This window comes from Trachinotus anak, unplaced genomic scaffold, assembly GCF_046630095.1.
Source record: "Trachinotus anak isolate AG129_WGS33_773 ecotype Australia unplaced genomic scaffold, CSIRO_AGI_Tana_v1 ptg000003l, whole genome shotgun sequence".
Taxonomy (NCBI): domain Eukaryota; kingdom Metazoa; phylum Chordata; class Actinopteri; order Carangiformes; family Carangidae; genus Trachinotus; species Trachinotus anak.
This window is the reverse complement of record NW_027273854.1, coordinates 1,181,011-1,208,878: the sequence shown is the minus strand read 5'-3', so window position 1 is coordinate 1,208,878 and position 27,868 is coordinate 1,181,011. Positions and strand designations below refer to the sequence as shown.

The 27,868-nt window shown below is 40.5% G+C and overlaps 3 protein-coding genes across 8 annotated transcripts in view; 2 read left to right on the top strand and 1 right to left on the bottom strand.

The window, feature by feature from the left end:
• The first annotated feature begins 638 nt into the window (after positions 1–638).
• On the top strand, positions 639–17,697 carry LOC139610391 (myosin-1B-like). The gene is made up of 38 exons (XM_071465076.1): positions 639–1,339; positions 1,474–1,617; positions 1,709–1,865; positions 2,636–2,663; positions 2,748–2,862; positions 2,977–3,069; positions 3,314–3,377; positions 3,487–3,585; positions 3,729–3,832; positions 4,567–4,705; positions 4,829–4,947; positions 5,021–5,170; positions 5,252–5,422; positions 5,507–5,813; positions 5,906–5,979; positions 6,584–6,671; positions 6,758–6,875; positions 6,960–7,083; positions 8,166–8,302; positions 8,642–8,897; positions 9,510–9,752; positions 9,915–10,091; positions 10,182–10,327; positions 10,920–11,010; positions 11,109–11,498; positions 11,588–11,714; positions 11,808–11,926; positions 12,564–12,760; positions 12,842–13,025; positions 13,107–13,272; positions 13,361–13,485; positions 13,563–13,871; positions 13,961–14,164; positions 14,777–14,902; positions 14,981–15,151; positions 15,232–15,336; positions 15,436–15,531; positions 15,621–17,697. Exons 1-38 carry the CDS (start codon positions 1,121–1,123, stop codon positions 15,762–15,764), a joined length of 5,826 nt encoding a protein of 1,941 aa, XP_071321177.1. The 5' UTR covers positions 639–1,120; the 3' UTR covers positions 15,765–17,697.
• The window catches only part of LOC139610290 (myosin-7-like), a 38,346-nt gene continuing 11,980 nt past the window's right edge, over positions 1,503–27,868 (bottom strand). The window contains exons 9-10 of one of the 6 annotated variants that reach the window (XR_011685747.1): positions 22,580–23,574; positions 17,553–22,159 (exon numbers count right to left, since the gene is read on the bottom strand). The gene's annotated coding sequence lies outside the window, so the exon portion shown is untranslated. Of the gene's footprint in view, positions 1,614–17,552; positions 23,575–27,868 lie in introns of those variants that run through there. The other 5 variants (XR_011685750.1, XR_011685754.1, XR_011685743.1 and 2 more) reach the window with 5 other exon arrangements.
• Positions 23,574–27,864, top strand: LOC139610423 (myosin-1B-like). Its single transcript, XM_071465078.1, has 2 exons — positions 23,574–26,454; positions 26,616–27,864. The coding sequence occupies exons 1-2, from the start codon at positions 26,148–26,150 to the stop codon at positions 26,708–26,710; spliced, it is 402 nt and encodes a 133-aa protein (XP_071321179.1). The 5' UTR covers positions 23,574–26,147; the 3' UTR covers positions 26,711–27,864.

The following is a 27,868-nucleotide window of genomic DNA, read 5'->3' as shown; positions in this document are numbered from 1 at the left end:
TGAGCAAAGACTGAAATCCATCCAGAAGTAGAAGAGACGTCGCCCCGAGGCCGTCGGCTAGCTTAGCTCAATCATCCAAACCACAGCTCGTCAAAGGTCTGATACTAAAGACTGATTTCATTTCATGGTTTCATCAAGTGATAAAATCAGTTGACATGTTTTGGCTTTGTTGTGATTGGCCACAATTATTTTACATCATTATTTAGGGACAGGACACAATCAACTATTTTATTCTGTAAATGTGTCGTTTTTAGTCAAATAGACGAAACAAAGAATGCATGAAGCCAAACACATCATCAGGACAACAGACTGTAGCACGACAGTTATGTACTTACTCTGTGTTTATAACACATAAAGCAGCGGCTGAGGCTGCATACAAAAGAGATGATGTGACACATCATCCAGCAGATTTAGAGCAGACTCTACAGACGATGATGGACTGAGCAAGATGGATGTGATGCTAAATAAGAATCAAATTCCATGGGAAACATTTTTAATAAAAGTGGGTTAACAGAGGCCGGCCTCTGTCTGGAATGTGCTAAATGTTGCCCGTCAGCCCCGGCTGCTCCAAACAGTTGTGTGTGAGCAGCTCTGCTCTCCAGACAGCCAACGCCAGAGCGACGCCCTAACAGACCTAATCTTCCCTGAGCCCAGAAAATGAGGCCTGCCGTGTCGGGACCCTAAGCCCTCTAAGCTGTCGACCTTAGCATTCATTGCTTTTTAATGGACAGTCTGAAGGATCACAATTGAAACTGTTTAAAAGTGACACAATACAGCTAAACATAGACAGTTTGAAATACAAAATGGACATACTTGACTTTTCCAAAGTGGCATAAAAAAACCATCTCCAAATATAGGAGAAGGAGCAGCCATGAAAACAGTCTGACCACTGCTTATATAAAGCTGTCAAAGTCTTGTTAGGATGACGGATGTCTGTGTTGTACTGTTGGAGCAGTTAACAACAGCACAGAGTCTTATCTAAAGACCCTGAAACACTTTGTGGGATTCAAACATCTTCTTTTTGGTCGCAGCACTCAGGTAAGTACGACACTACACTTCAGCAATCACCAATATCTGTTTAGTCTCATTACATTTTCTGTTCGTTTGTTTGTCCTCCACCATGCAGACAAAAGACAGAATGAGTGATGCCGAGATGGAGATATTTGGGGTGGCGGCCCCGTACCTCCGCAAATCAGAGCGGGAGAGGATCGCAGCCCAGAATACGCTGTTTGATGCCAAAACCGCCGTCTTTGTGCCGGACCTGAAGCAGGAGTACGTCAAGGGAAAAATCAAAAGCCAAGACGGCTCCAAGGTCACTGTGGAGACTGAGGATGGAAAGGTGGGTGTAGTTTGTACCATTTTCTTTAAGCAGGTGGTAAAGCAGTCACAAGGTTCTGGATGAATTATAACGGCTCATATCTTTTCCTTTTCTTGCCTTTGTCTGTCTCTGGACCTTCTGAATCCATATTCCAGGTCGTCACCGTGCACCTGGACGACATTCGGCCCATGAACCCTCCGAAATTTGACAAGATTGAGGACATGGCGCTGCTGACACATCTCCACGAACCAGCGGTGCTGTTCAACCTCAAGGAGCGCTACGCGGCCTGGATGATCTATGTGAGAACCACAAATATAAAGTGAATATAAACTTTATTTCTAAAACAATTAAAAAACAAACCAACTACTTTATTTTCCTGTTTATTCACAGACCTACTCCGGACTCTTCTGTGTGACTGTGAACCCCTACAAGTGGCTCCCAGTCTACAATCCAGAGGTGGTGGCCGGGTACCGGGGGAAGAAACGCCAGGAGGCCCCCCCACACATCTTCTCCATCTCTGACAATGCTTATCAATTCATGCTCACAGGTCTGGTCTCATCATGTGAAGCATAATGTGCCTGACTGATTCTACTCAGTCCAGTTTTCTTCAAGTGCACAGATGAGCATTATTAAAGGTTTCTTGATATTATGAACTTCCTCAGAAGAAAACTTAAAATCTCTGAAAATGTTCTCGATCTTACTCTCAGTGACACACCATTTTCTGCCAAACAAAAAAAAAAAACAAATTGTGAAAGTTTTTTGACATGAAAAACGAAATAACTCAAATGTGACAAAAAAGGTTGATTAAAAGATAAAAAATGAATCAAGCGTCAAAATTAGCAGAGATTAACACCTCAGATACAGCTGAAATATAATGAAAGATTGCCAATACTACGCCACACGTATTTTTCTGTCCTAGATTTAAGAGAGTTACATTTATTATAACTAGACCAAAGTGTCTAAAATGAGTAAAATCTGTGTATTTGTTCCCACTAAAACAAAACCAAATAGCCCGAAGTTGTTGACTAAAGTAAGACTAAAATGATAAAGTAATTAAAATGTGACTTTACTAATTCAAAGTCTCATCAGAACAGAAACCTAAGGCACAGCTACAAACACACCTTGATAAATAGCAAAGTGACATATTCACATCATTTGTCAGGACTAAATATGTACTTTGAGTAACATGATGAAATAACTCAAATGTGACTAAAACTAATTAAAAGTTTATTGAAATAAATCAACATTAAATGTCAAAATGAACACTGATTAAATGCAGTTGAAATAAACCAGCGTCCATCAAATCTCTTTTCACAGATCGAGAGAACCAGTCCATCCTGATCACGTAAGTAAAAGTTCATGTCCTTCTGTACATATTCTTTCATTACTGTATTTCCCATCATTCATTGAAGCACTGCACTTCTGTCAGTGGAGAATCTGGTGCTGGGAAGACGGTCAACACAAAACGCGTCATCCAGTATTTTGCAACAATTGCATCATTTGGAGACTTGAACAAGAAAGAGCAACTTTCCGGCAAAATGCAGGTTCAGTACCTTCATGTTAGAATTAAACAGATGATCGGAAACAAACTGAAATCCTTGTGCTGTAAAAATGACTTTGCTAATTAAATTTGGTTTATTCTTGGATCTCTTTTGCAGGGGACTCTGGAGGATCAGATCATCCAGGCTAACCCTCTGCTCGAAGCTTTCGGGAACGCTAAGACTGTGAGAAACGACAACTCCTCTCGATTTGTGAGTTCAAATATAATGTTAAACATATGGAAGCCAAAAGTGGACATTTCACATATTATTATTATTATTATCATTATACTTTCATCATAAGAAATCAAACTTTTTATATTGATGGAATAAGATAAATATCTTTTGTTTCTGTGATAATATACAATAATGTCTTTTCTTAGCTTCCATATATCTCATTTGTAATATACAGTAACTCATACATCAAACTTAAATAGAAATTTAATAACTGTTCCAGGGAAAATTCATCCGCATCCATTTTGGAACAAAGGGGAAATTGGCATCAGCTGACATTGAAACGTGTAAGTTTGCTCCTATCAGTGTCATCTACAGATATTATCCAGCTATACAGCTGGGATATTCCTCTGCTGTTCATATATTTCATGAGGTGATGTTTATATTTATGCTCAGACCTTTTGGAAAAATCCAGGGTGACATTTCAGCTGCCAGCAGAGAGGAGCTATCACATCTTCTATCAGATCTTGTCAAACAAGAAGCCTGATTTAATCGGTAAATATACTTTCAACTTGTGAATTTGATGAGCCCTGAAAGCTTATTAGAAAACTACAGCTGTAATTAATGCTGCATTGATACAGTGACTGCGGCTGCGGATCCTGCACAGAAATATCAATACTGTCTGTGCTTGATTTCAGAGATGCTGCTGATTACCACCAATCCATACGACTATCCTTTCATCAGCCAGGGTGAAATCACTGTGCTGAGCATCAATGACACAGAGGAGCTGATGGCCACTGATGTGAGTGAATGTTATGTACAGAAATACTACATTTGGACCAGGCGTTACAGTGTAAATCATGAAATGAACAGGAATAATTTCCTGATATGAATAAATATCATGATATGGCAAAAGTTTGCAAAATCACATAAAATAATCAGGTTGATGTTTAATGCAATACATGAGCTAAAACCTGAAACTATAATAACTCATTTTGTTTGTCATTTAGTTAATTAAATCAACCCTCTATGAACAGAACAATCACTTCAAATATTGAATTTGAAATTATGAAAGTGAAATGTATTTGTTCTGTAAATAATTACAAAAATAATTTTGGAAAATATTAAAACAACCAAAATAAGTTCAAGGTTATTTGTATAGCATAATATCATACAAAGCGATATAAAAGTGAAGAGTAGGTTATAAGAAGCAGAGGAAACAAAGGTATAATATGTTAATTTTACATATTAAAATGTCTGTAAACAAAAGCAATGAAGCTGTTTACATTTACAGTTATTTGTCACATGGTAAACCTCTGGTGATTGAAATCTTTGCAATGCAGCATCTCATATGGTATTAAACCTTTAGTAAAACTGCATTATGCTATTATTTCTGACTGTTTGTCTTGACCTTGGACAACAAAATAATGTAAAACAATAACTACATTTATTTATATCATCAACATATTATTTTACAGTATTTCACTGTTAGTGACCATTAATCACAATCGTCCGGCCTCTGTGTCTGCTCCACAGAGCGCCATTGACATCCTGGGGTTTAACATGGAGGAGAAGGTGGGCATCTACAAGCTGACCGGTGCTGTGATGCACAACGGGAACATGAAGTTCAAGCAGAAGCAGCGAGAGGAGCAGGCGGAGCCCGACGGCACCGAGGGTGACGCTCCGGAGCTGTCGCACTCACTTTACATTTAAACCCAGTTAGGCTTTAGTGAAACTTTTACTCTGTACACTTCTTAACCCAAGTATGTGCTTTATAATTTGACCTGTTTCGACACAGTGGCGGACAAAGTTGCCTACCTCATGGGTCTGAACTCTGCTGATCTGCTCAAAGCTCTGTGTTACCCCCGAGTCAAGGTTGGGAATGAGTATGTGACCAAAGGGCAGACTCCACAGCAGGTAGCACCTGTTTCTGTTCATGTTAGCTATGTTCAGTCTGAAAATTCAACTTTAAGGTTATGTTTGATTACAGGTGAACAATGCCATGGGTGCTCTGTCGAAGGCCGTGTATGAGAAACTGTTCCTGTGGATGGTGACGAGGATCAACCAGCAGCTGGACACCAAACTGCCAAGACAGCATTTTATTGGCGTCCTGGATATCGCAGGGTTTGAGATATTCGAGGTAAACAGGATTCACCCTCATGTAGAATCCAAAAAATCATCTGCATTTATTTAATCAGTTTTTTCTGGTGGGTGAGTTCAGATGAACAGCCTGGAGCAGCTGTGCATCAACTTTACAAATGAGAAGCTGCAACAGTTTTTCAACCACCACATGTTTGTGCTGGAGCAAGAAGAATACAAAAAGGAAGGGATAGACTGGGAGTTCATTGACTTTGGCATGGACTTGGCAGCCTGCATTGAGCTCATTGAAAAGGTGCATTCCCCTAAATATTAATCCAGATGTTCATATTAACAGTAGATGCATGTGTTCCAGTGCTAAACAGCTTCTGTCCTGCAGCCAATGGGTATTTTCTCCATTCTCGAAGAGGAGTGCATGTTTCCAAAGGCGACAGACAGCTCCTTCAAGAACAAGCTGTACGACCAACACCTGGGCAAGAACAGCATCTTTCAGAAACCCAAACCCTCCAAAGGAAAGGCAGAGGCCCACTTCTCTCTGATGCACTACGCCGGCACCGTGGACTACAACATCAGCGGCTGGCTGGAGAAAAACAAAGACCCGCTGAATGACACCGTGGTGCAGCTTTACCAAAAAGCTTCCCTCAAACTGCTCTCTCAGCTTTTCGCCACATATTCATCTGCTGCCGGTCAGTTCGCTTTTTATGGCAGGAATCACAAGGTCGATATCACAGTGAGAATCTACTACATCAGTTACTGTCCTTCTCTTGTGTTTGTGTAGCTGCTGCTGATGGAAGTAAGAAAAGCTCCAAGAAGAAAGGATCTTCTTTCCAGACAGTTTCTGCACTTTTCAGGGTAATAACCAATTATAACATCTGAACAGAAATAATCATTTTGATTTTCCTTCTTCACCAGAAATTTTAAAAAAAATCATAGTTTTCTTTTCATAATCTAAAATTTGACAAAATTTCTGCACATTAAGTCTCAGAGATGTTGGTAGTTGAGACATCAGGACTTCTGGAACTTTGTGATGTCACAACAAAGCAGTCACCGCTCTCAGCCATGCCCCAAGCCCCGCCCACCACTCATCATCCAACCTTACAGGATTTGGTTTCTGAGTGTTTACCTGAAATCTCCTGTAGTTTTATTGGATCACTCATAAGACCTGTTGTTACTAGAGCTCCAGAGAGAAGCCTGAGAGAGGAGATGTAAAATTACACTGAGATGGTTTTTGGTTCTTAAAACTCTTCAAATAAAACAAAGGAGAAGTGTAAATTCTGGAACCTTTAGCTTTGGCTGAGGTTTAGAGGCAAATTTTGTTTCCTTTAGACAGAGCCAGGGTAGTTTTTTCCCTGTTTCCAGTCTTTATGCTAAGCTAAGCTAACCGGCTGCCGGCTGTAGCTATGAATGTACCATATAGAACGAGAGTGGTATCACATCACCTGTTACTCTTCTGCAGGAGAACCTGAACAAACTGATGGCCAACCTCAGGTCCACACATCCTCACTTTGTAAGATGCATCATCCCAAATGAGACCAAGACACCAGGTAAAAATCAACAGCAAAGAAACAAAGAGGACCTTGATTACTTCTCAATGTGAAGTTAAACTGAGAGAAATGTTCTCCCCACGCAGGGTCGATGGATCACCACCTGGTCCTGCACCAGCTGCGGTGTAACGGCGTGCTGGAGGGCATCAGGATCTGCAGGAAGGGCTTCCCCAGCAGGATCCTGTATGGAGACTTCAGGCAGAGGTAGCTCACTGAGTTTCTGCTGAACTAGCAGCAGAACTCACTCGAGTCTGAAACTGAACATCCTGATGTCTCCGTGTGTCACAGATACAGGATCCTGAATGCCAGTGCCATCCCCGAGGGGCAGTTTATTGACAGCAAGAAGGCTTCAGAGAAACTGCTGTCTTCCATTGACGTGGACCATGCCCAGTATAGATTCGGATACACAAAGGTATTTTTCAGAAACAACTGCTTTATTTCACAGGTCCTGTATTTTCCAGCTCACTTCCTAGAAACTTGCCTCATACTTTAACAAACAGTAGCTGGTATTTAGTTGTTAATTACTCGGACATTTGCAAGACAGGCCAACGCAGTTTGGTAGTAATTAAAAGGGAAATGAAGACAGTGCTAATTTCTACAGATACGAACTACCTGCTTTATATTATAGTTCACAAAATAACATCATCCATCAGAGTTTCTTGGAAACTAACAAAAGTCTTAATGTGGTTCTTCATGACCTTTAGCTGTGACATTATTACCACTCAGTTATCAGTAAATATTGATTTAATTAACATTTATTCTGCAGACTGGTTGCATGCTTTTTTTTCACCTGCACTGAAAATTCCTTCGTTTTGTGTTTCAAGCTGACGATGATCAACGAATAAAAACACTCTATTCTGTGAAACTTCACCGACTCAGCTGTTGCACTTACAAACACAGAAATATGTAGAATAATGTCTCTCAATCAAGAATTAGGATTATTTTTTTTTTTTGATACTGACATCTTTCTATAATTGTTCACTTACCTGGTACATAACTCATTTCTTTTAAAAAGTCGCATATAATGAGGGGGTAAATAATAAACTTTCTCCATTTGCCTTATAATTAGTTTGAAAATGGTGTCAGCCTTTCTTGGAAATATCCTCGTAATTAACAGATAAATAAGGAAAGTTAAGGAAATTATGAGGAAAGTTACCAGGAAATGAGCTGTAATGAGTGTTATCATGCTCTTAAACAGAGGTACCGTTATTGGTATGATGGGATTTTATTTTATCGGACAGCAACAGTTTGTAACACTGTGTCATTACTTACTAATTTGTTCCATAATGTGACATCCACTCATCCACTCATTCATTCATTTAAAGGTTTCATAGAGTCCAGAGATTATCCTTGATAAATTAGCTGCTAAACCATCTAAAAGAATTTTGGCACAGAGCACAGCACAGTGTCTGTTTCAGTCTAAAAGAATCCAATAATTGTCTGTAAATAATGTTCAGTCTGAAACTCAGTTGCACTGAAATCTTCACATTCCAGGTGTTTTTCAAAGCCGGCCTTCTGGGTGTCCTGGAGGAGATGAGGGATGAACGTCTGACTGTGCTGATGACGCGAATCCAGGCTGTAGCCAGAGGTTACGTCACCAGACTGAGGTTCAAGGAGATGTCGAAGAAAAGGTCTGTGAAGAATTCATTTCTTTATTGAACTTGGAGCTTAATGTTGATGAATGGGTGTGAAATTACCTCAGAACATTTAGGGAACTACAAAGGGAAATATTGGGGGAATTTATATGAATGTAGGCAACTTTACAGCTTCTTTTCTTTCTTTCTTCTATTGATTTCTTGATCTTGTCTTTAAGAATGGAAGGAACTGAAAGGAAAGGAGGAGGAAATGTTATGACTTAGTTGTAGAAAACCTTGCAAAGGTCATAAAGCTTTACATCACATTCACAGCTCAGACTCCTGTCAACAGGCTCCTAAACAAAGTCTCCATTGTTTTGTTTGTTCCCTGTACAGAGAGTCCATTTTCATCATCCAGTACAACATCCGCTCGTTCATGAATGTGAAGAACTGGCCTTGGATGAGGCTCTTCTTCAAGATAAAGCCTCTGTTGCGAAGCGCGGAGGCTGAGAAGGAGATGCAGACCATGAAGGAGGAGTTTGCCCGACTCAAAGAGGAGTTGGCAAAGTCAGAGACCAGGAGGAAGGAGCTGGAGGAGAAGATGGTCATGCTCGTGCAGGAGAAAAATGACCTTTACCTTCAAATCCAGGCAGTATGTTAACACCCAACCTCAAGCACAACATAGTGGTCTGCTGGCATTGATTGAGTTTTCTCAGATAAAGACGTCAGGAGGAAAAAAACTTTTTTTTCAGAAATGAGAAGATCAATAATAAGGAAGACAAGAGGAAATGCCTCTGATGCCTGCAGGGAAATTGAACACTGCAGAAAGAAAAGCCGTCAATATAAAAAATAAAAAACTTAACAAAGGCATTCAGCCAAAATGTAAATGATGAAAAGAACATAATATTAACCCATTTTCTTCTTATTAGTATTTATACAAGTAAATACACATAGAAATAAACACTATAGATACTATACTATCTTAAAATCTGAACAAAGCAGCAAGATTAGGAGTTCCAGTGGGTCATACATACAGAGATCAAAGGAAAATAAATATTAGATAGATTGTTTTAGATTATTTAAAAAAAATATTTAAAACAACAACATTTTTTAATTTTGCTAAGTGAATTATACATTCCTTGAAATGGTCAATGGAACCTGTAATTTGGAACAATAATGTAGTAGCAAGATGAAAAACCTGGAAAAAGATTTAAATAATAATAACTGCACTATAATAATGCACCAATGTGTCCCTGTACTTCAGGAAAGGGAGAACCTGTGCGATGCTGAGGAGCGCTGTGAAGGTTTGATAAAGAGCAAGATCCACCTGGAGGCCAAAGTCAAGGAGTTCTCGGAGAGGATGGAGGAAGAGGAGGAGATCAATGCAGAAATCACTGCTAAGAAGAGGAAGCTGGAGGACGAGTGCTCGGAGCTCAAAAGAGACATAGACGACCTGGAGCTTACCATCGCCAAAGTGGAGAAGGAAAAGTACGCCACAGAGAACAAGGTGCACCACGTAGTGTGCTTTAAACAGGTTTTATTTAAGGAGCTAAAGCTTTAGTGATGTCCCTCACTTGTAAATCGCTTCGAATACAAGCGTTTGCCAAATGAGTAAATTTCTATGCAGGTATATTAATATACTAATGTAACAAGATGCTTCTCTCCTTAGGTTAAGAATTTAGTGGAGGAGCTAACTACTCTTGAAGAAAATCTGTTGAAGTCCTCAAATGAGATCAAAGCTCTGCGGGAGGTGCACCAGCAGACTTTAGATGACCTCCAGGCTGAGGAGGATAAAGTCAACTCTCTAATGAAGATAAAGATCAAGTTGGAGCAACAGGTTGACGATGTAAGTCGTTCTTCAGTAACTGGATCATCCAAGTTTTTTTTAAGATAAGATTTTCATATTTCCCCCGGGTGCGGTTTGTGTGGTTTACAGCTGGAGGGCTCTCTGGAGCAGGAGAAGAAGGTGCGAGCAGATGTGGAGAGATCAAGACGAAAACTAGAGGGGGATCTGAAGCTGTCCCAGGAAACCGTCATGGACCTGGAGAATGAAAGACAGCAGATGGATGAAAGACTGAAAAAGTATTTAGTTTATTTGTTATTCAAGACCAATAATCCTGAAAGTAAATACACTGTAATTAAGCTCTTGTAGCATTTTAAGGTCCCAGGATTTACAGGTTATGTTTAAAAAAAAAAAAAAAAAAAAAAAAAAGCTTCATTAACAACAGCACATCCACTGTGTGAAAGCTGCTCCTGGATGCTATCGGTTAGCGGCTGACGCTGCTATGTCCTCTCCTGCCCTTCAGTCACTGGATTTAGCTAAACGTTACCTGAGATCGTGTTACATCTACCACATCAGTTAGTCCTCATCATAAAAGCCTTTTATCTTGTAACAATAAAAATAAATAGATGTTGTTTGAAATACAAACAAATACGTTTGCTAAAAAGGTTTCCTTATTATACTTTTCAAACTGGGACAGTTGTCGGTGGAATGGAGACGTCTGCTTTTGTCCCCCTCTGTCTGAAATCTAAGATCCATTGATTCACAGTTTACTAAGAATTTTTATGATAAATCAGCCGGTATTATCATTATTACCACAAAGACTGAAAAGTATAGCAAGAGAAACAAAGAGGATGTTTTCTGTGCTGATAAAGAAAATTTGACTCTTTTCAGAACAGATTTTGAAATCAGCAGCCTGCAGTGCAAAATTGATGATGAGCAAGCCCTTTGCACTCAGCTACAAAAGAAGATTAAAGAGCTTCAGGTATGATTTAAAACAGCAGCGCTGCAGTATTTCAATAAACCTTCTGTAACATATCGAGAACCGCCTGTTTAATACTAGTTCACATAATTTCCCTGCAGGCTCGCACTGAGGAGCTGGAGGAGGAAATCGAGGCTGAGCGCTCGGCTCGGGCCAAAGTGGAGAAGCAGAGGTCCGATCTGTCCAGAGAGCTGGAGGAGATCAGCGAGAGGCTGGAGGAGGCCGGAGGAGCCACCGCCGCCCAGGCTGAGCTCAACAAGAAGCGCGAAGCCGAGTTCCAGAGACTGCGTCGGGATCTGGAAGAGTCCACCCTGCACCACGAATCCATCACTGCAACTTTACGCAAGAAGCAGGCCGACAGCGTTGCTGAACTCAGCGACCAGATCGACAACCTCCAAAGAGTGAAGCAGAAACTGGAGAAGGAGAAGAGTGAGCTGAAGATGGAGGTCGACGACGTGGCAAGCAGCATGGAGAGTGTCCTGAAAAGCAAGGTAAAAGACTTCCTGTAGGGATGTAAACTCGTTTTGTTTAGTTTATGCACAATCATCTGGCGGATGGTAACCAGTGCTCCATATCTCAGGCTAATCTGGAGAAACTGAGCAGGAGCCTTGAAGACCAAATCACTGAATACAAGACCAAAGCAGAAGAAGCCCAGAGATCTCTGAGTGACTACACCTTCCTTAGTGCTCGTCTGCAAACAGAAAACGGTAAATTTCAGATCATAAAAACTGAGAGAAAGATGTTGAAGAACATTTAAGATGGACAGAAAAGGCAGATTGTGTCTTCGTTGTCCTCGACAGGTGAGCTCACACGTCTGCTGGAGGAGAAGGAGATCAATCTGTCCCAGCTGAGCAGAGGGAAATCTGTGGGGAGCCAGCAAATCGAAGAGTTGAAGAGACTCATGGATGAGGAAGTTAAGGTCTGAAACAAACAATTCAGTCACAACAACCATTTATATCTGCAGTAGGGCTGCAATTCATGCTTGGATTCATCTTTTATCGATGGGGACGTCTGCACCTGTTCATGTTTGGTTCAAAAACATCCAGTTCACAATAATAAAGAAGTCAGTTGATCGACTGGCAATTAATGGAATAATTGTGGTACCAGTCACCCTCAGTACACACAGTAGCAGCCTATAATCACAGCACAAAGTTGAAACTGTACACAACATGCTAATCATGCTAATGCTAATTTATCAGCCTGCGTGAATGCTTGTTTTTGTTTTGGGCAGAGGTGCAACAGTTATTCGATTAACTGAGCAGTGAGTGGACAGATAATGAATCTGTGAAGCCTTCTTTTGAAGCCTCACCCGGGACTTTAGATAAACGCAACCATATTTTCTAATATTGTCGTCTGTACTTCTTGCAACATGTTTCTGTATTTGGTTGTTTTGTGAGAATTTGCAGTGTGTGTTTTCAGAAGTTACAGTGTGTTGAGCTCCCAGGGCCACCGTAGAATAGTATGGGAATCCACTCTTAGTTGGATTTGTAAGTCTTGGTTATAACAGCTCTAACTCAGGGAATAAACCACCTTGTTTATTTTTTTGCTGTTGTCAGGCAAAAAACGCCCTGGCTCACAGTTTGCAGTCATCTCGCCACGACTGCGAGCTGCTCAGAGAGCAGTACGAGGAGGAGCAGGAGGCGAAGGCTGAGCTGCAGCGCTGCCTGTCCAAGGCCAACAGCGACGTGGCCCAGTGGAGAACCAAATACGAGACCGACGCCATCCAACGCACCGAGGAGCTGGAGGAGGCGAAGTAAGAAGCGGGGCAGCATATTTTTCAAGTCTGCGCTGATTGGTCTCTTATGCTTTAACAGTCTTGATGTGTGGTTCAAAGGAAGAAGCTGGCCCTGCGGCTGCAGGAGACGGAGGAGATGACAGAAGCAGCAAATGTCAAATGTGCATCACTGGAGAAAACCAAGCAGAGGCTGCAGGCTGAAGTGGAGGATCTCATGGTTGAGCTGGAAAGGTCAAACGCAGCCAACGCCACCTTGGACAAGAAACAGAGGAACTTTGACAAGGTGTTTCTTTCTTTCTGCCTTTTCTCTCTCTCCAGAAACCAGCAGCACTGATGACACACGTTTGTTTTCTTCCTCCATCAGGTTCTGGCTGAATGGAAACAGAAATATGAGGAGAGTCAGTCAGATCTGGAAGTCTCCCAGAGAGAGTCCAGGACACTGAGTACAGAACTTTTCAAGCTGAAGAACTCATATGAAGAAGCTGTGGATCACCTGGAGAACATGAAGAGAGAGAATAAACATCTTCAACGTGAGGAAACACATCTTTTTTTATGGTACTGAGAAGCTGTAGTGACTGTTCTGCTTATGAACATAAATGTTTGTCTGTGTATTTGTAGAGGAGATCACAGATATCACCGAGCAAGTTGGACAATCTGCCAAAACCATCCATGAGCTGGAGAAAGCCGCAAAGCAAAGTGAACAGGAGAAGAGAGACATCCAGGCAGCTCTCGAGGAAGTGGAGGTTTGTGTCGAATGACAATTAACCTCCAATATCGACAAAACAACCACAGCCTCAAGCGTTTACTCCTCTCCCTGTAGTCTTCCCTGGAACATGAGGAGGCCAAAATCCTGCACCTCCAACTGGAGCTGAACCAGATCAAGTCAGAAGTGGACAGAAAGGTGGCGGAGAAGGATGAGGAAATTGACCACCTCAAGAGGAATCACCAGAGGACCGTGGACACCCTACAGAGCACGCTGGACGCCGAGACGCGCAGCAGAAACGATGCCATCCGGGTGAAGAAGAAGATGGAGGGAGATATGAATGAGATAGAGATCCAGCTGGGTCAAGCCAACCGGCAGGCAGCCGAGGCCTCCAAACAGCTGAGGAACCTGCAGACTCAGCTGAAGGTCTGTGGATGTGTTGGTCAGAGAGGTGTTCGCAGAAAGGGCCGATGTTGGTGCTTTTAAACCCTCAGACTCTTCTCTTTCTGTCTCAGGACACCCAGGTCCATCTGGACGAAGCCCTCCACAGTCAGGGGGACCTAAAGGAGCAACTCGCGATCGTGGAGCGCCGCAACAATCTGATGATCGCAGAGAACGAGGAGATCAAGGCGGCGCTGGAGCAGTCTGAGAGGAGTCGCAAGCTGGCCGAGCAGGAACTGATCGACGCCAGCGAGAGGATTCAGCTGCTGCACTCTCAGGTCAGGAGACGTCATGTGGGACAGACGTGCCCGCTCATGGTGCATTTCCTCACCTGATCTCCTTGCACTTTAATAAGATGAATAAATAGATGTATCACTTGGCATTTACACTAAGGTCTCCTGCTGCACTGAAGCTTAGTGAGGTCCCCTACTTGTTAGTCTGTATATATGAGTACATGTAAGATATTTTAATAAATGTACATGTACAAATTTTACTATGGTTAGTTCTAAAGTTATATGCATAAATGTAATAATAACATATCCCCTCGAAGGTGACATATATATGACATATATTACATTTCTCTCTGGGATGAACAGACAAACTCGTTCTGACTGAGGATTCCTCAGCCACAGAAAAGTTAGGGCTTGGTCAGATTTTTTTTTACATGTGCAAAAACATAAATGTGATCCTCCACAGAGCATCATCACAGGAGGGATACTAGTACTAGCATGTAAACCTTCAGTAAAGTAAAGCATGGTTTATGAAATTTGTATCTGTAAGCAAATTATTATTTAGGAAAAAGACAAGAAAAAGATTATTATTTGACCCTGGTGCTAATCCACTTCACCTGTGGATTAACATGTCTTACTTAAATGTTATTTATTGATCAGAACACCAGCCTCCTGAACTCGAAGAAGAAGATGGACTCTGATTTAGCTCAGCTGCAGTCCGAGATGGAGGACACTGTCCAGGAGGCGAGGAACGCAGACGAGAAGGCCAAGAAAGCCATCATGGATGTAAGTTTAAATGAGCAACTGCTGCACTTTGGAGGTTGTGTAGATTAAATTTAAAGGTGAGTTCTCCTTTGCGTACAGGCTGCCATGATGGCCGAGGAGCTGAAGAAGGAGCAGGACACCAGCGCTCACCTGGAGAGGATGAAGAAGAACCTGGAGGCCACGGTGAAGGACCTGCAGCAGCGTCTGGATGAGGCCGAGCAGATGGCTCTGAAGGGAGGGAAGAAGGAGCTTCAGAAACTGGAAACCAGGGTACGAATCAACACAAGACAAAACCGTCCTGTAGAGGAGGAGAAGAATGAAAAGTGATTTAAACTTTGAATATTTTTAAGGTCCGAGAGCTGGAAAATGAGCTGGAGGCAGAGCAGAAACGCAGCAGCGACACTATGAAAGGTGTGAGGAAATATGAAAGAAAAATCAAAGAGCTCACTTATCAGGTAAGAGGTGTTTGATCCTGTTAAATCCTGTAAGTTCTGATGTGACTGAGTACAAAGTATGCAAAATGAGACGTGAGAGTAAAACATGTTTTATTTTAGGGTGAGGAGGAGAAGAAGAACGTGTCCAGACTCCAGGATCTGGTCAACAAACTGCAGCTGAAAGTGAAAGCATATAAGAGGCAGAGTGAGGAGGCGGTGAGTGAAAATACATGAATACTGTGAGAACTGTTGACATGATGTGTACCTTAAAAAAAGGAATATATATTGTTTTCTGTGACGCGCAGGAGGAACAAACCAGCATCCACTTGGCTAAGTTTCGGAAGGTGCAGCATGAGCTGGAGGAAGCTGAGGAGCGAGCTGATATTGCAGAATCCCAGCTGAATAAATTACGGGCCAAGAGCCGTGATGTTGTTGGGAAAGGGGAATAGAAAAATGATCCACTTTCGTCTTCTGAAAACCATGTATCTCCTAAACGTCACTTTCAGCCGGTGTGAAGGAATCATGTTTTCAGGTTGTTCGTCTCTTTATCGTGAAGGTGATAGCTCAGGAACATCAAGAGGAAACTTCTTCAAATTTGGATCAAAGGTCCACTTGGACTCAAAGATGAACTCATTAGATCTTGGTGCTCAAAGGTCAAAGGTCAAAGGTCAAGGCGACTGTGACCTCACCAAACATAATTGTTGAATGTGATATCTCATGAAGGTCTTTATGGAACTTCTTCAAATTTGGTACAAACATTCACTTGGACTCAAAGATGAAATGATTAGACTGTGGTCAGAAAGTTTCATATTATTATATAATGTTTGATCATGGGATGGCAGAGGAATAGACCATGGTAAAAGTGGAATAAACAACCATACACTGAGCTAAAGTATCATAAATGTTGATGAAGTCAGCTTCACTACTACAACTGATTTTATACGTGTGCTCAGCTGTTAACAGAAAGCCTGGGTTACAAACTGGGAATGTGGAGTCAGTGCAGGTTTAAGAAAAGATTCATTTGCATTAGAGGAAATGTAGGATGCAGTTTTGGGATTCTGACCCATATTAGAGACACAACTGGCACAGAAGAAGCATGGACCACTTAACAAAGGGAGGACAGAGAGAGAGACTTCATCAATCAGTCGCTGCCTCTAACACCAAGAAAACATAAAAAGTTCATTACTTGGTGAGAAATTTAGGTTGGTTTCAAGTTTAATGAGTAATTTATTTGATAATAAATGTATTATTGTGTGGACAGATGGCTGCATGAGGGTGTTTACCACATTTATTCAAGTCAGTCTTGTTGTTGCAGCTACAATAAAGAGTGTGTGTGAGTGTGATCTGGAGGGGCAGAGGCTGCTGGACTGAATCTGATGCACTGATCTGACAAATCCATGCACAATAATTACCTGTAGGTGCACAAAACGACACATGAAAGCAGCTTGTGAGGCATGTTAAATAATAAATACCCTGCACATGTCGCAATCAATCATGTTACAGGGTTTATTTGTTGAGTCAGGCACACTGACCACGGCAGAGCTGCACATATACAACAAGACACGAGATTTTGATTTGATTTCTTTATCATTCGTTAGAAATACTACTGGCTGATTATTTACTAATTTTTGAGACGCAACTTTTTAACCATTTCTTTTTATTATTTTTTTAACCTTTTTTTGCCTCTTCTTTAACAAAGAGACAAGATTCTGTGATATACCAGAGAACATAAAGATGACCTGATCTACGCACAGATTTATTTCCCATCACAGTGGGAACGTTTGATTTTTGGTTTAAACTAAAAGATTCTGAAGTGAAATCAGAAGAATATCTCTCATATACCAGGATGTGGTGGCCGGTCTGTGGGATCTGATCTGTCCTGGGATCAGTGCAGACCGAGCTAAGTAAACAGTGACGGCTCAACATGTTCCAGGAATAGTGTCTGCACTGCAGTTATTTATGCAGTGACCTGAACTACAATCACTTTCTTACACAGACACAGGAAAATACATTTGATGAGAGTCTTTGTAACTGTGAAGCACAGTGAAATCTGACTGAGACTCAGCGTTTAATGAATCACCTCTCATTGATCCTCCCTGCAGACTTCAGTCAGTGTAAAATCAGAGAAGGTTTCATCCCAGTTGTATGTAAAAGGTTCAAAACAGAAAAAGGAAAATCTTAAATTTCTTCCATATTAGTTTGTTACAAATTCTCCACAGGCTGAAATGACTAAGAAATAATTCATTAGTTGTCTGGTCTTGCTCCCTGCAGTAGAAGTTGACCGCCAAAAGATGGAGACACTTAATTCACATTCAACGTTATTCATCAACCGTTGTTTACTCCCTGGAACCAATAAAGACCAGATCTGATGTTTATTTCCCATGAGAGGCTGTGTTATTCGTTCACCTGCACATGCACATCCTGAATCTGTCAAGTATCTTTATTTTATCTTCCAACAGCAAAAAGGAAAAACACAACAGATACGTCTGCGATGGTACTGATCCAGCTTTGACACATCCAGTGGTGAAAAAAGTACTCAGAATCCTTCCTTAAATTAAAGTTGAAGTATCAGAAGTAAAAGTATTTATTATGTAGAAAGGCCTCTTTTACAGTGTTTTTATCACTAACAAATACATGTAAGAGCATTTTAATGATGTAGTTTTATATGCTGCTGGGGAGATAAGTAATATAATACTGCACCATAATATATTACTATATATTTATTATTTAAAAGTAACTACTGAAGTTGTTAGGTAATTGCAGTGGAGTTACAGAACCATATTTACCCCTGAAACATCAAAGTATAAGGTGGCAGAGAAAGGAAATACTGAAGTACATAAGTATCCACAGTACTTGAGAAAGTATACTTGGTTACTTTGCAGAACTGGAGACATGCAGTTTGATAATAGTAAGAAAACAGACACAAACACAGAGAAGTCACAAGAGACAAAATGAAAACAAATGAATGCAGGTTACACTTCTGCTGCTTTGAACTAAAATCTGAACCACACAGCTAATGATGAAAATCAGTAACACTGCAGACACACTCATCAAGTCGAGTGGAAAAATCACGTTAGCCTCAGCTCACAGCTTCAGCTGAAAATCAAATGAGATAATGACCTGAAAAATGAAATGGACCTGATGAAAATGCACTTTTTGTCTCCTCCTGTCAGCCGTGCAGTAATCAGCAGCAGCTGGTATGTTCGTGACCTTTGTAGAAATCCCTGTGAAGCAGGGTTAGAGTTACTGCGGTGCATGTTTGACTTTCAGCAGAGGAGGGTGCTGAGGGTAACCTCTAAGAGAGCAGACGGCACAAAGAGGAGGAGGAGCTGAGGAGCTGACAGGTTGTTGTCTGAACAACAGAAACTGGACACTAAGTGGACAGGCAGGGACCAACACTGTCCACCAGCTCCTCAGCATTTTCAGTCAGGCTGTAGGGCGATTACCTCAGCACCATCTCACTGGGAGACAAAGGCTGTTATTACAGGTTTACACTGAGAATATGTAAAGTATATAAACAGGACATTCAGAAAGAAGTCAGATAAACTGGGAAAAATAACAGGGGAAAAACATTAAAACAAAGAGGACATTATTGCCCTACAAAGCCAAAACACTGGCAGCTAAAGTTACATATTTGGTTAAGACAAGAATTTTAAAAAACTTTTTGACATCTGTTTTTCTATATACAAGTTCATATATAGAGAAATGTGTAATTTCCTGTAAAAGAAAACATTGTAAATGTACTAGAACTAGAAACAAAGGTGAAAACCAAAACTGCAGCGACTGCACTCAAAACGTTAGCCAAACCTAATTCAACCACTTCTCCCTGTTTCTGTTAAACCAATAATCTGTTTTATTGCTCCAACATCTTGTTAACTGAGTTCTTATACCACTTGACTATAGCTCAACAAACTTAAAGTAGTCGTGCCAGATAAACAACTCTGGCTAAACACTAGGCTAGCAGAGTAACTTTCAATGCTTCTGCTGCAACACAATGTCTCATTTCTTTTATTTATGGCACTTTTCTATTTTTATATTGTTCAAAGCCTTTACATATTTAAGTACATGAATGCCACCACATATTCTTTTGTTTTCCCAATTTGTTAAAACATGACTGTCTAGTTACAACCCAATTTTCAGATAAACTGACAGATTATTGTTATTGTTGGTGGATAAATGTACTTGTTTATTTGGTTAGATAAATCCTTCAGAAGCCCATTGGACCATCTGAAAAGTGCACCGACACAGAGCCAGTCTGCAACTCATGAAAAGCTGAACTTTTGGAAATCAAGTTTTTACAGGACAATGACAATAGTGAGATGTCTATTTAACCAAAGTATTTTATAAAAACCTAACATTAATATGAAATCAAGCAACACAGCATATCCATCATATCAAAACTGACGATTTTCAAAAAGAATATAATAGACACAGCCGAAGTAATTTCCTCTCATATCAATGGGATTTTAAACTTTTTTTTGTGTAATTTCAACTTGTCACAGAGCCCATAAACACACATTCTGCCTTTCTACTGGATAAGAGACGATGTGATGTATTTTCAAGATGACAAGCTGCTATTCACACTTGCTTCCCCTAATATGATGAGAGCTCAGGTTACAGACAGGCAGTTGTATGCTTATTCTAAATGTGGTACAAAGTGGTCGCCATGTGTTTCCACTTCCTTGTGATGTTCACACTAACTTAAGTACAGCACACATAGGACACTGCCATGTGTTAACTTGTAAACAAACCAGACAAACCAGAAAATTCCCCTCAAGGTGGCTGGGTATCACTAACCTGGGCATGGAATATAGTTAGAAAATAGGCATGAAATGAGTCTCAGACAAATCAGTTGTGGTTTGAATTGAAAAGCAACAGAGATGTATTTCATTCTCTCATAATTCATTCTCTCTATAATATCAATGTCAGCGTCTTTATACATGACATCAGCCAGTTTAATGGGTGGTGTGCCACAGGGCTCGATTCTTGGTCCATTCCAGTTCCCTGCATACAACTTCTAACGTCATATTATTAATCTTTTAGTCATGCAGATGATACACCACCATGTCTCTCATTTAATTGCAATAATATAATGGAGCAAGATACAGTTTTTGTTAGTGAAACAACAATAAATAGAAGTGGATTATACTGTTTGAGCTGTTTCAGTGAATGGTGTGGTATCACTTACATTTAAGCTGACCACACCCACTGTACTATATATAAACACAACAAGCTTCTAAAACAACACAGCTTCTAATGCGATAATATTTAATATAATTATAAGTCTGTTTTTGTTCTCCATGTTTTAACAAATGTCTTTGTTTTTCTGTTTGTATACAAAAATATGCTTCCAAATAGAATGATGTGCAAAAAAAATCATATTACGAATATTTTGACAGATATTGAATTGAAATATGAGTCACAATTATAATGGGAATGCATTATTATTATATTTTTGATACATTTTTCAGCCCCAGCTCCAAATGGTTAAAAGATTTTGAAGGCCCTCATTTCACTTACAGCATATGATGTGCATCGACTCCCCTGCAGGATGACAGGCTTCTTTTCAGATTAAGAATTACTTGTGTGTCAGAGAGATCTTGGACAGTGATATATTTAAATCAAATGTCCACTTTATAACAACATCTATACATGCAGAGATTGTATTTAACCTTGAGGATTTGAGAATGAAATAATTGTTAATCATAATCAGACCTTAACAGAACAGATGCATTTTTACAATATGTGTATGTTGAAAAATAAAAACCTAAGACAGTTTGTGCTAAGAAATGATCCGATTTGTGGATTGACCATGAAGCAGAAATTATTTCACTTTCTCATGACACATTCCGAAAAAGTAATGTTGACCTTGTACCGACATTTGTCTTGAGTTTGAACCAGTTAATCCAAGCAAGGTGCCTTAGAGGTGAATGAGCAGGTGGTCCTCAAGTCCAGGATGATCATGAAGGTCATGACACATCATTAAGACACTGAGTTACACCCATAAACACAAACACGACAACACTTTTCCCCTTCAGGTCTGCATTATCCCATAACATATATTGATTAAACAGTTCATGCATTAAACATGTGACGTTGTGCTGAACAGCACACACATTAAGTAGTTAGTGACAGCTCTTGACAGTACAGAAGCCATGTAAAAATAGTGCTTGAGGATCATCACCTGTCACCGCTGACATGTTCCTATTATCACCAGAGGATCCTGTGCCATATTTAAGTGTAGTGCAGAGATCGATAATGCGACTTGATTGACATTTGAATAATGACATTGCCAAGTTTGGAGCATCCGGTTTGCTTCAGCAGCACATTCATCTTGATAAAAGGAGCCTCAACCTCCTGCTGGTCTTCACTTAGAGACCTGCCATTCACTGACCACTGGTGAGAACCTTCGTCTCCAGGCGTCTGTCAGCAGTGGTGGCTGGGAACTGCCTGTCTTTATAATCTTTTTTGTTTTTTGTACTTGACCTGACTCACTGTCTGTCATTTGATTCAATTCGACTGGGTTGTGCAGACCTGGTAAGTTAGACACAAATTTCTACTCAATTTCCTAAAAAATCTTTTGAACATTTCAGTTGCTTGAACTAAAATGTGCCTTAGTTTCTTACTTATTTGTCTTGAGGTATCAAGATGAGCAGTGATGCTGAGATGGCCCAGTACGGGCCAGCGGCCATCTTTCTCCGCAAACCTGAGAAGGAGAGAGTCGAGGCCCAGAACCGGCCGTTCGATGCCAGGACAGCCTGCTTTGTGCCTGACGCCAAGGAGCTGTACATCAAAGGTGTCATACAGAAGAAGGAAGGTGGCCAAGTCACTGTGAAGACCGAAGCTGATGAGGTGAATAACAAACCATGCATACTTTAAATTACTAATTATCATGTGTACAATCTGAACAATCTAAAACACCACAACATGCTTTATAAACTCGTCAGGGTTATGTAAAGGATATGTGATTTGCAATAAACATATCAAAACATGCAAAAACATTGGTATGGTACTTAAAACCTCATATTTCATTTATTCTGAACATTTTTTTCTTTCTTTTTATTGTCCAGACTGTAACAGTCAAGGAGGAAGACTGCCATCCTATGAATCCTCCAAAATATGACAAGATTGAGGACATGGCCATGATGACCCACCTCAATGAGCCCTCTGTGCTGTTTAACCTCAAAGATCGTTATGCAGCATGGATGATTTATGTACGTAATGATGGGGGGGATTATTTGTCTGAGTGATTCTCTTAACTCACATACTGTATATTCTCCTCTGCAGACCTACTCTGGGCTCTTCTGTGTCACTGTTAACCCGTACAAGTGGCTGCCGGTGTACGAACCTCAGGTCGTGGCGGCCTACAGAGGCAAAAAGCGCATGGAGGCCCCGCCACATATTTTCTCTGTTTCTGATAATGCATATCAAAATATGCTTACAGGTAAGAAACAATGGTGACGAACTTTAAAAGAAGGAATAATACAATCTTTTTTCTTACAAATAAAAATGTGAGGTCATAGGAGAACACAGCCTTCTTCGATTCAATAATACGCTTAATTTGGTCTTAAATTTGGTCTGTTACGACCAGCAGCTCATGCATGGTCTCTAAAAATCGCTAACATAAGTAAACTTTTGATAAACATTGTTTTGCAGTTAGTTTGGAGTCAGTTTGCTGAACTAGTGCTTCTACATTAAGCATTAATGAGAGAAGAAGCAGGTCAGAGGTAAACACACCAGAAGATACATTTATTATTACCTGATTGTTGCCCTATTCAAATATTATTAATTGAGTCAGGTCATCCAATGATTTAAAGCAACTGGATATTCAATATGCCATTAGCTTGTAATTGCCACTTGAGGCCACAGTGGCTTCTGTTCCACAACAGCTACATAATCAAAATTTAAAGCCCCTAAAAACGGTGTTTTAGCTGAGAAATTTAAATGTTTTTAAATGGCACTTTAACCAAACAAAATGCATCAAGGCATCAAAGCTTGTCCATATTTCTTTGTCGCTGACAGATCGGGAGAATCAGTCTGTCCTGATCACGTAAGTCTGTTACATATAAACTAAAAACTGTGTCTTATAATTCAATCAATAAAAGATGAAAGTATGTTTTTTGTTGTCCTCAGGTCTCTTCTATTCTTCTGTTCACAGTGGAGAATCTGGTGCAGGAAAGACTGTCAACACCAAGCGTGTCATCCAGTACTTTGCGACAATCGCAGTGGCTGGTGGAGGTGACAAGAAAGACCAGTCACCTGGAAAAATACAGGTAGTGGAAACGTCTTGTAATCCCTCAAGAAGATTAAATACTAAAAAAAAAAAAAAAGCGATGACATATGATTCTGATAAAGCTGGCGGTGTTTTTCAGGGGACGCTGGAAGATCAAATCATTTCAGCGAACCCTTTGCTGGAGGCTTTTGGGAATGCCAAGACTGTGAGGAACGACAATTCCTCAAGATTTGTGAGTATGAGCTATAAAAGTGGGGAATATTGAATTTTTTATCACCCCGTTGCAAGAAAGTAACCTCCCTTATTCCTTAAAAACAAGTATGCATTTTTAACATTCATTTTTTTTCATGTGCATTTTGCCTGATTTTATATTTCATAGGGCAAATTCATCAGAATTCATTTTGGAACAACAGGGAAACTGGCTTCTGCTGATATTGAAACCTGTAAGTTTCCCTTTTCAAATAATACTCATATATATATATATATATATATATATATATACACACACACACACACACACGCGCACACACACACACACACATGCGCACACACACACACGCACACGCACACGCACACACACACACATATATATTTAAAATTGTTAATCGTGATTTCATTCGTAATTTCATATAGACTTGCTGGAAAAGTCAAGAGTGACATTCCAGTTGTCTGATGAAAGGAGCTACCACATCTTCTATCAGATACTGACTGGGCACAAACCAGAGCTCATAGGTATGGTGAGACCATTATTTTTTGCATTGTAAGTTATTTTTTAAGACTATTTTTAAGTTCTTTCTTTCTACAGAAATGCTTCTCATAACGACAAACCCATACGACTACCCCATGATAAGTCAGGGGCAGATCACTGTGGCCAGCATTGACGACAAAGAGGAACTGGTGGCCACAGATGTGAGCTGTGTCTTGTCAGTCACTTTTAACGCCATTTAAATGCATGTTATTGGCTTCTTTTCACACTCTTAATTTAATTTAACAGACTGCCACTGATGTCTTGGGCTTTACCAATGAAGAGAAAATGTCCATCTACAAGCTGACTGGTGCTGTGATGCATTATGGGAACATGAAGTTCAAGCAGAAACAGCGGGAGGAGCAGGCGGAGCCCGACGGCACTGAGGGTAAGACTTTTTACTTCAGTCATTTTATTTTCAGTGAAGTCATGCAGATTAAATTAACAGCAGTGTCCATGTTTGTCTCTCAGTTGCAGACAAAGTCGCTTTCCTCATGGGGCTGAACTCCGCTGACTTGTTGAAAGGCCTTTGCTACCCGAGAGTGAAAGTGGGGAATGAATTTGTCACCAAGGGTCAGACGGTCCCCCAGGTACAAAAACAGCTCTAAGTTAAAGTACACAATGAGTTGTCCAAGCATAGGAAATAATACACACAACATAGGCAGCTATCACCATGATGCTAAGTGGGATGGTGTTTCGCCGGTTCACCAAGACTACATCATGACCGATGGAACACATCAGCCAATGCTACAAGTGTATAATGCTAGGTTTCTTCTTTCAAAGGTGATATATTTATATATTTAGCCCAATTCTCACCTCAGCTCAAAACATCTCATCAGTTGCTAGCTAAACCTGTAAATGAAATCACCCAGTGTGTTGTCCTGCTCTCACCTCCGATTGTTTAGTGATACATGCTTCAACATATAATGTAGGTCTGGTGCCGTGCCCACCAGAGTATAGCTTAGTGGGACTGAGAATATCGACATCATCTTCCTGCATAGCTTGCTAACTACACCCATGACGAATAGCAACAACACATAAAAAATGGCAACAGTCATGGATGAGACAGACACTGCTGCACAAGTTGGTCTAAGTCGACTAAACAAGTCTTAAACTCTTCATCTTTAAAATGTCTTCAATTAACGGCTCCTAGCAACCACTTTTAATAGACAACATCGACTGAATATAAGGTTGGCGAGATGGATACATCTCTCGCTACTGATTGGTTTGGGCAAAGCCTAAGAAACACTCCCCAGTCAATCATGTCTAACATGGACAAATGTCAAATCATGTCCAACTTGTGTCTGTGATTCATGTGCAACATCGTCTGATCAGGTCACCAATGCAGTTGGTGCTCTAGCCAAGTCTGTCTATGAGAAGATGTTCTTATGGATGGTCATACGAATCAATGAGATGCTGGACACAAAGCAGCCCAGACAGTTCTTCATTGGCGTGTTGGACATCGCTGGATTTGAAATATTTGATGTGAGTTCAAACTTTGGTTGGTTCATTTTGGTTGATGGTTTCTATCTACCATGCTTGTTGTTTCTCAGTTTTATGTGGATTTTTCATAAGTTAATGATTGATTATTGTCTCAGTACAACAGCATGGAGCAACTCTGCATTAATTTCACTAATGAGAAGCTGCAACAGTTTTTCAACCACCACATGTTTGTACTGGAGCAAGAAGAATACAAAAAGGAAGGGATAGACTGGGAGTTCATTGACTTTGGTATGGATCTGGCAGCCTGCATTGAGCTCATTGAAAAGGTAGGATTAATGTACTGCCCAATTTAATATTTACTTCATTTTAAACATAGTGTATCACATGTGACTATGATATATTCAACAGCCAATGGGCATCTTCTCCATCCTTGAAGAAGAGTGTATGTTCCCCAAGGCTTCAGACACTTCTTTTAAAAATAAACTCTACGACCAGCATCTTGGAAAGACAAATGCTTTCCAAAAGCCGAAGGTTGTCAAAGGCAAGCCTGAGGCTCACTTCTCCCTGGTGCACTACGCTGGGACTGTGGACTACAACATCACCGGCTGGCTGGAAAAGAACAAAGACCCCCTGAACGAGTCTGTGGTGCAGCTTTACCAGAAGTCCCCAATGAAACTACTAGCCTACTTGTATGCCTCGTTTTCTGGTGCTGAAGCAGGTACAACTTTAAAGTGTTTGAGTTATTAGCATCAATGACAAACTAAAATCCTTAGTAAGGGAACACTGGGTATCTGGCGTGGAAACAATTTTAGGAATTTTTGAATTTTGTATGGAATATACCTTAGCAAAGGACAACAAATGTTTCTGTTTGCTTTCTAGAATCAGGTGGTGATGGAAAAGGTGGAAAGAAAGGTGGAAAGAAGAAGGGTGGCTCCTTTCAGACGGTGTCTGCTGTTTTCAGGGTACAGAACTGATATTAATCTATGTAGATATGACTTTTTTGCCTTGCAATGATCCTACAAGGTGGTGTATTCATATCACTTCTGTATCCAGTTAGGTCCACTAGTCAAATATTAATGTTTGGTTTGATTGTTGAATTATATTCTTAATATTTTATATCCTAAAAATAAGGTGCATCAGCAACTGTTCATTTACAGGAAAATCTGGGAAAACTAATGACAAACTTGAGGAGCACCCATCCTCACTTTGTGCGCTGCCTGATTCCAAATGAGGTTAAAACACCAGGTACATCTTTATGTGCAAATACGGTATATCTTCAAATACAAAAGCTTTTGTTTCTGCAATTAAAGATGAAAACATGATGTTTAAATATGCCTCTAGAGTCAGTTTCCAAGCTATTCATGTGGACTTGTCTGCAGGTATCATGGACAATCACTTGGTCATCCACCAGCTACGCTGTAACGGCGTGCTGGAGGGTATCAGGATTTGCAGGAAGGGATTCCCCAGCAGGATCCTTTACGCTGACTTCAAGCAGAGGTCTGGTTTAAACAACTATATAATATAAGTAATACTTGTGCTTTAGTCTACACCATTCCAAATTGTGATGATACATCTTCATCCAAATCTGAACAGGTACAGAATCCTGAATGCCAGCGCCATCCCTGAGGGACAGTTCATCGATGGAAAGAAGGCTTCTGAGAAGCTTCTTGGTTCAATTGATGTTGACCACACACAGTACCGATTTGGGGCTACAAAGGTATGTGTCCGAATGCCTCATAGGGTAAAGTCCTAAATACTTTTGCTCCACTGAAAATCCTCTTTACAAGGAACAAATTGAATCATTTTAATGACTGTTGTTGTAGGTCTTCTTCAAAGCTGGTTTACTTGGCACTCTGGAGGAGTTGCGAGATGAAAAACTAGCTTCTCTGGTGACGCAGACTCAAGCACTGTGTCGTGGTTATCTGATGAGAAAAGAATTCTCCAAACTAATTGCACAAAGGTAATATTAGCACCAAAATGCTTTATGTTTATTAAGGGCATTAGCTTACCACTAACACCTTTGATGCCGTGTCTGACAGAGATTGCGTCTGGATTCTGCAATATAACCTGCGCTCATTCATGAATGTGAAACACTGGCCTTGGATGAAGCTGTTCTTCAAGATAAAGCCACT

Coding starts and splice junctions, on each gene's coding strand:
- LOC139610391 (XM_071465076.1), top strand. CDS start 1,121: ATGCAGACAAAAGACAGAATGAGTGATGCCGAGATGGAGATATTTGGG. Junction 10,092..10,181: donor TGGAGCAACAGGTTGACGAT/GTAAGTCGTTCT, acceptor TGTGGTTTACAG/CTGGAGGGCTCTCTGGAGCA. Junction 13,273..13,360: donor AGAGAATAAACATCTTCAAC/GTGAGGAAACAC, acceptor GTGTATTTGTAG/AGGAGATCACAGATATCACC.
- LOC139610423 (XM_071465078.1), top strand. CDS start 26,148: ATGGGCATCTTCTCCATCCTTGAAGAAGAGTGTATGTTCCCCAAGGCT. Junction 26,455..26,615: donor GTTTTCTGGTGCTGAAGCAG/GTACAACTTTAA, acceptor TTTGCTTTCTAG/AATCAGGTGGTGATGGAAAA.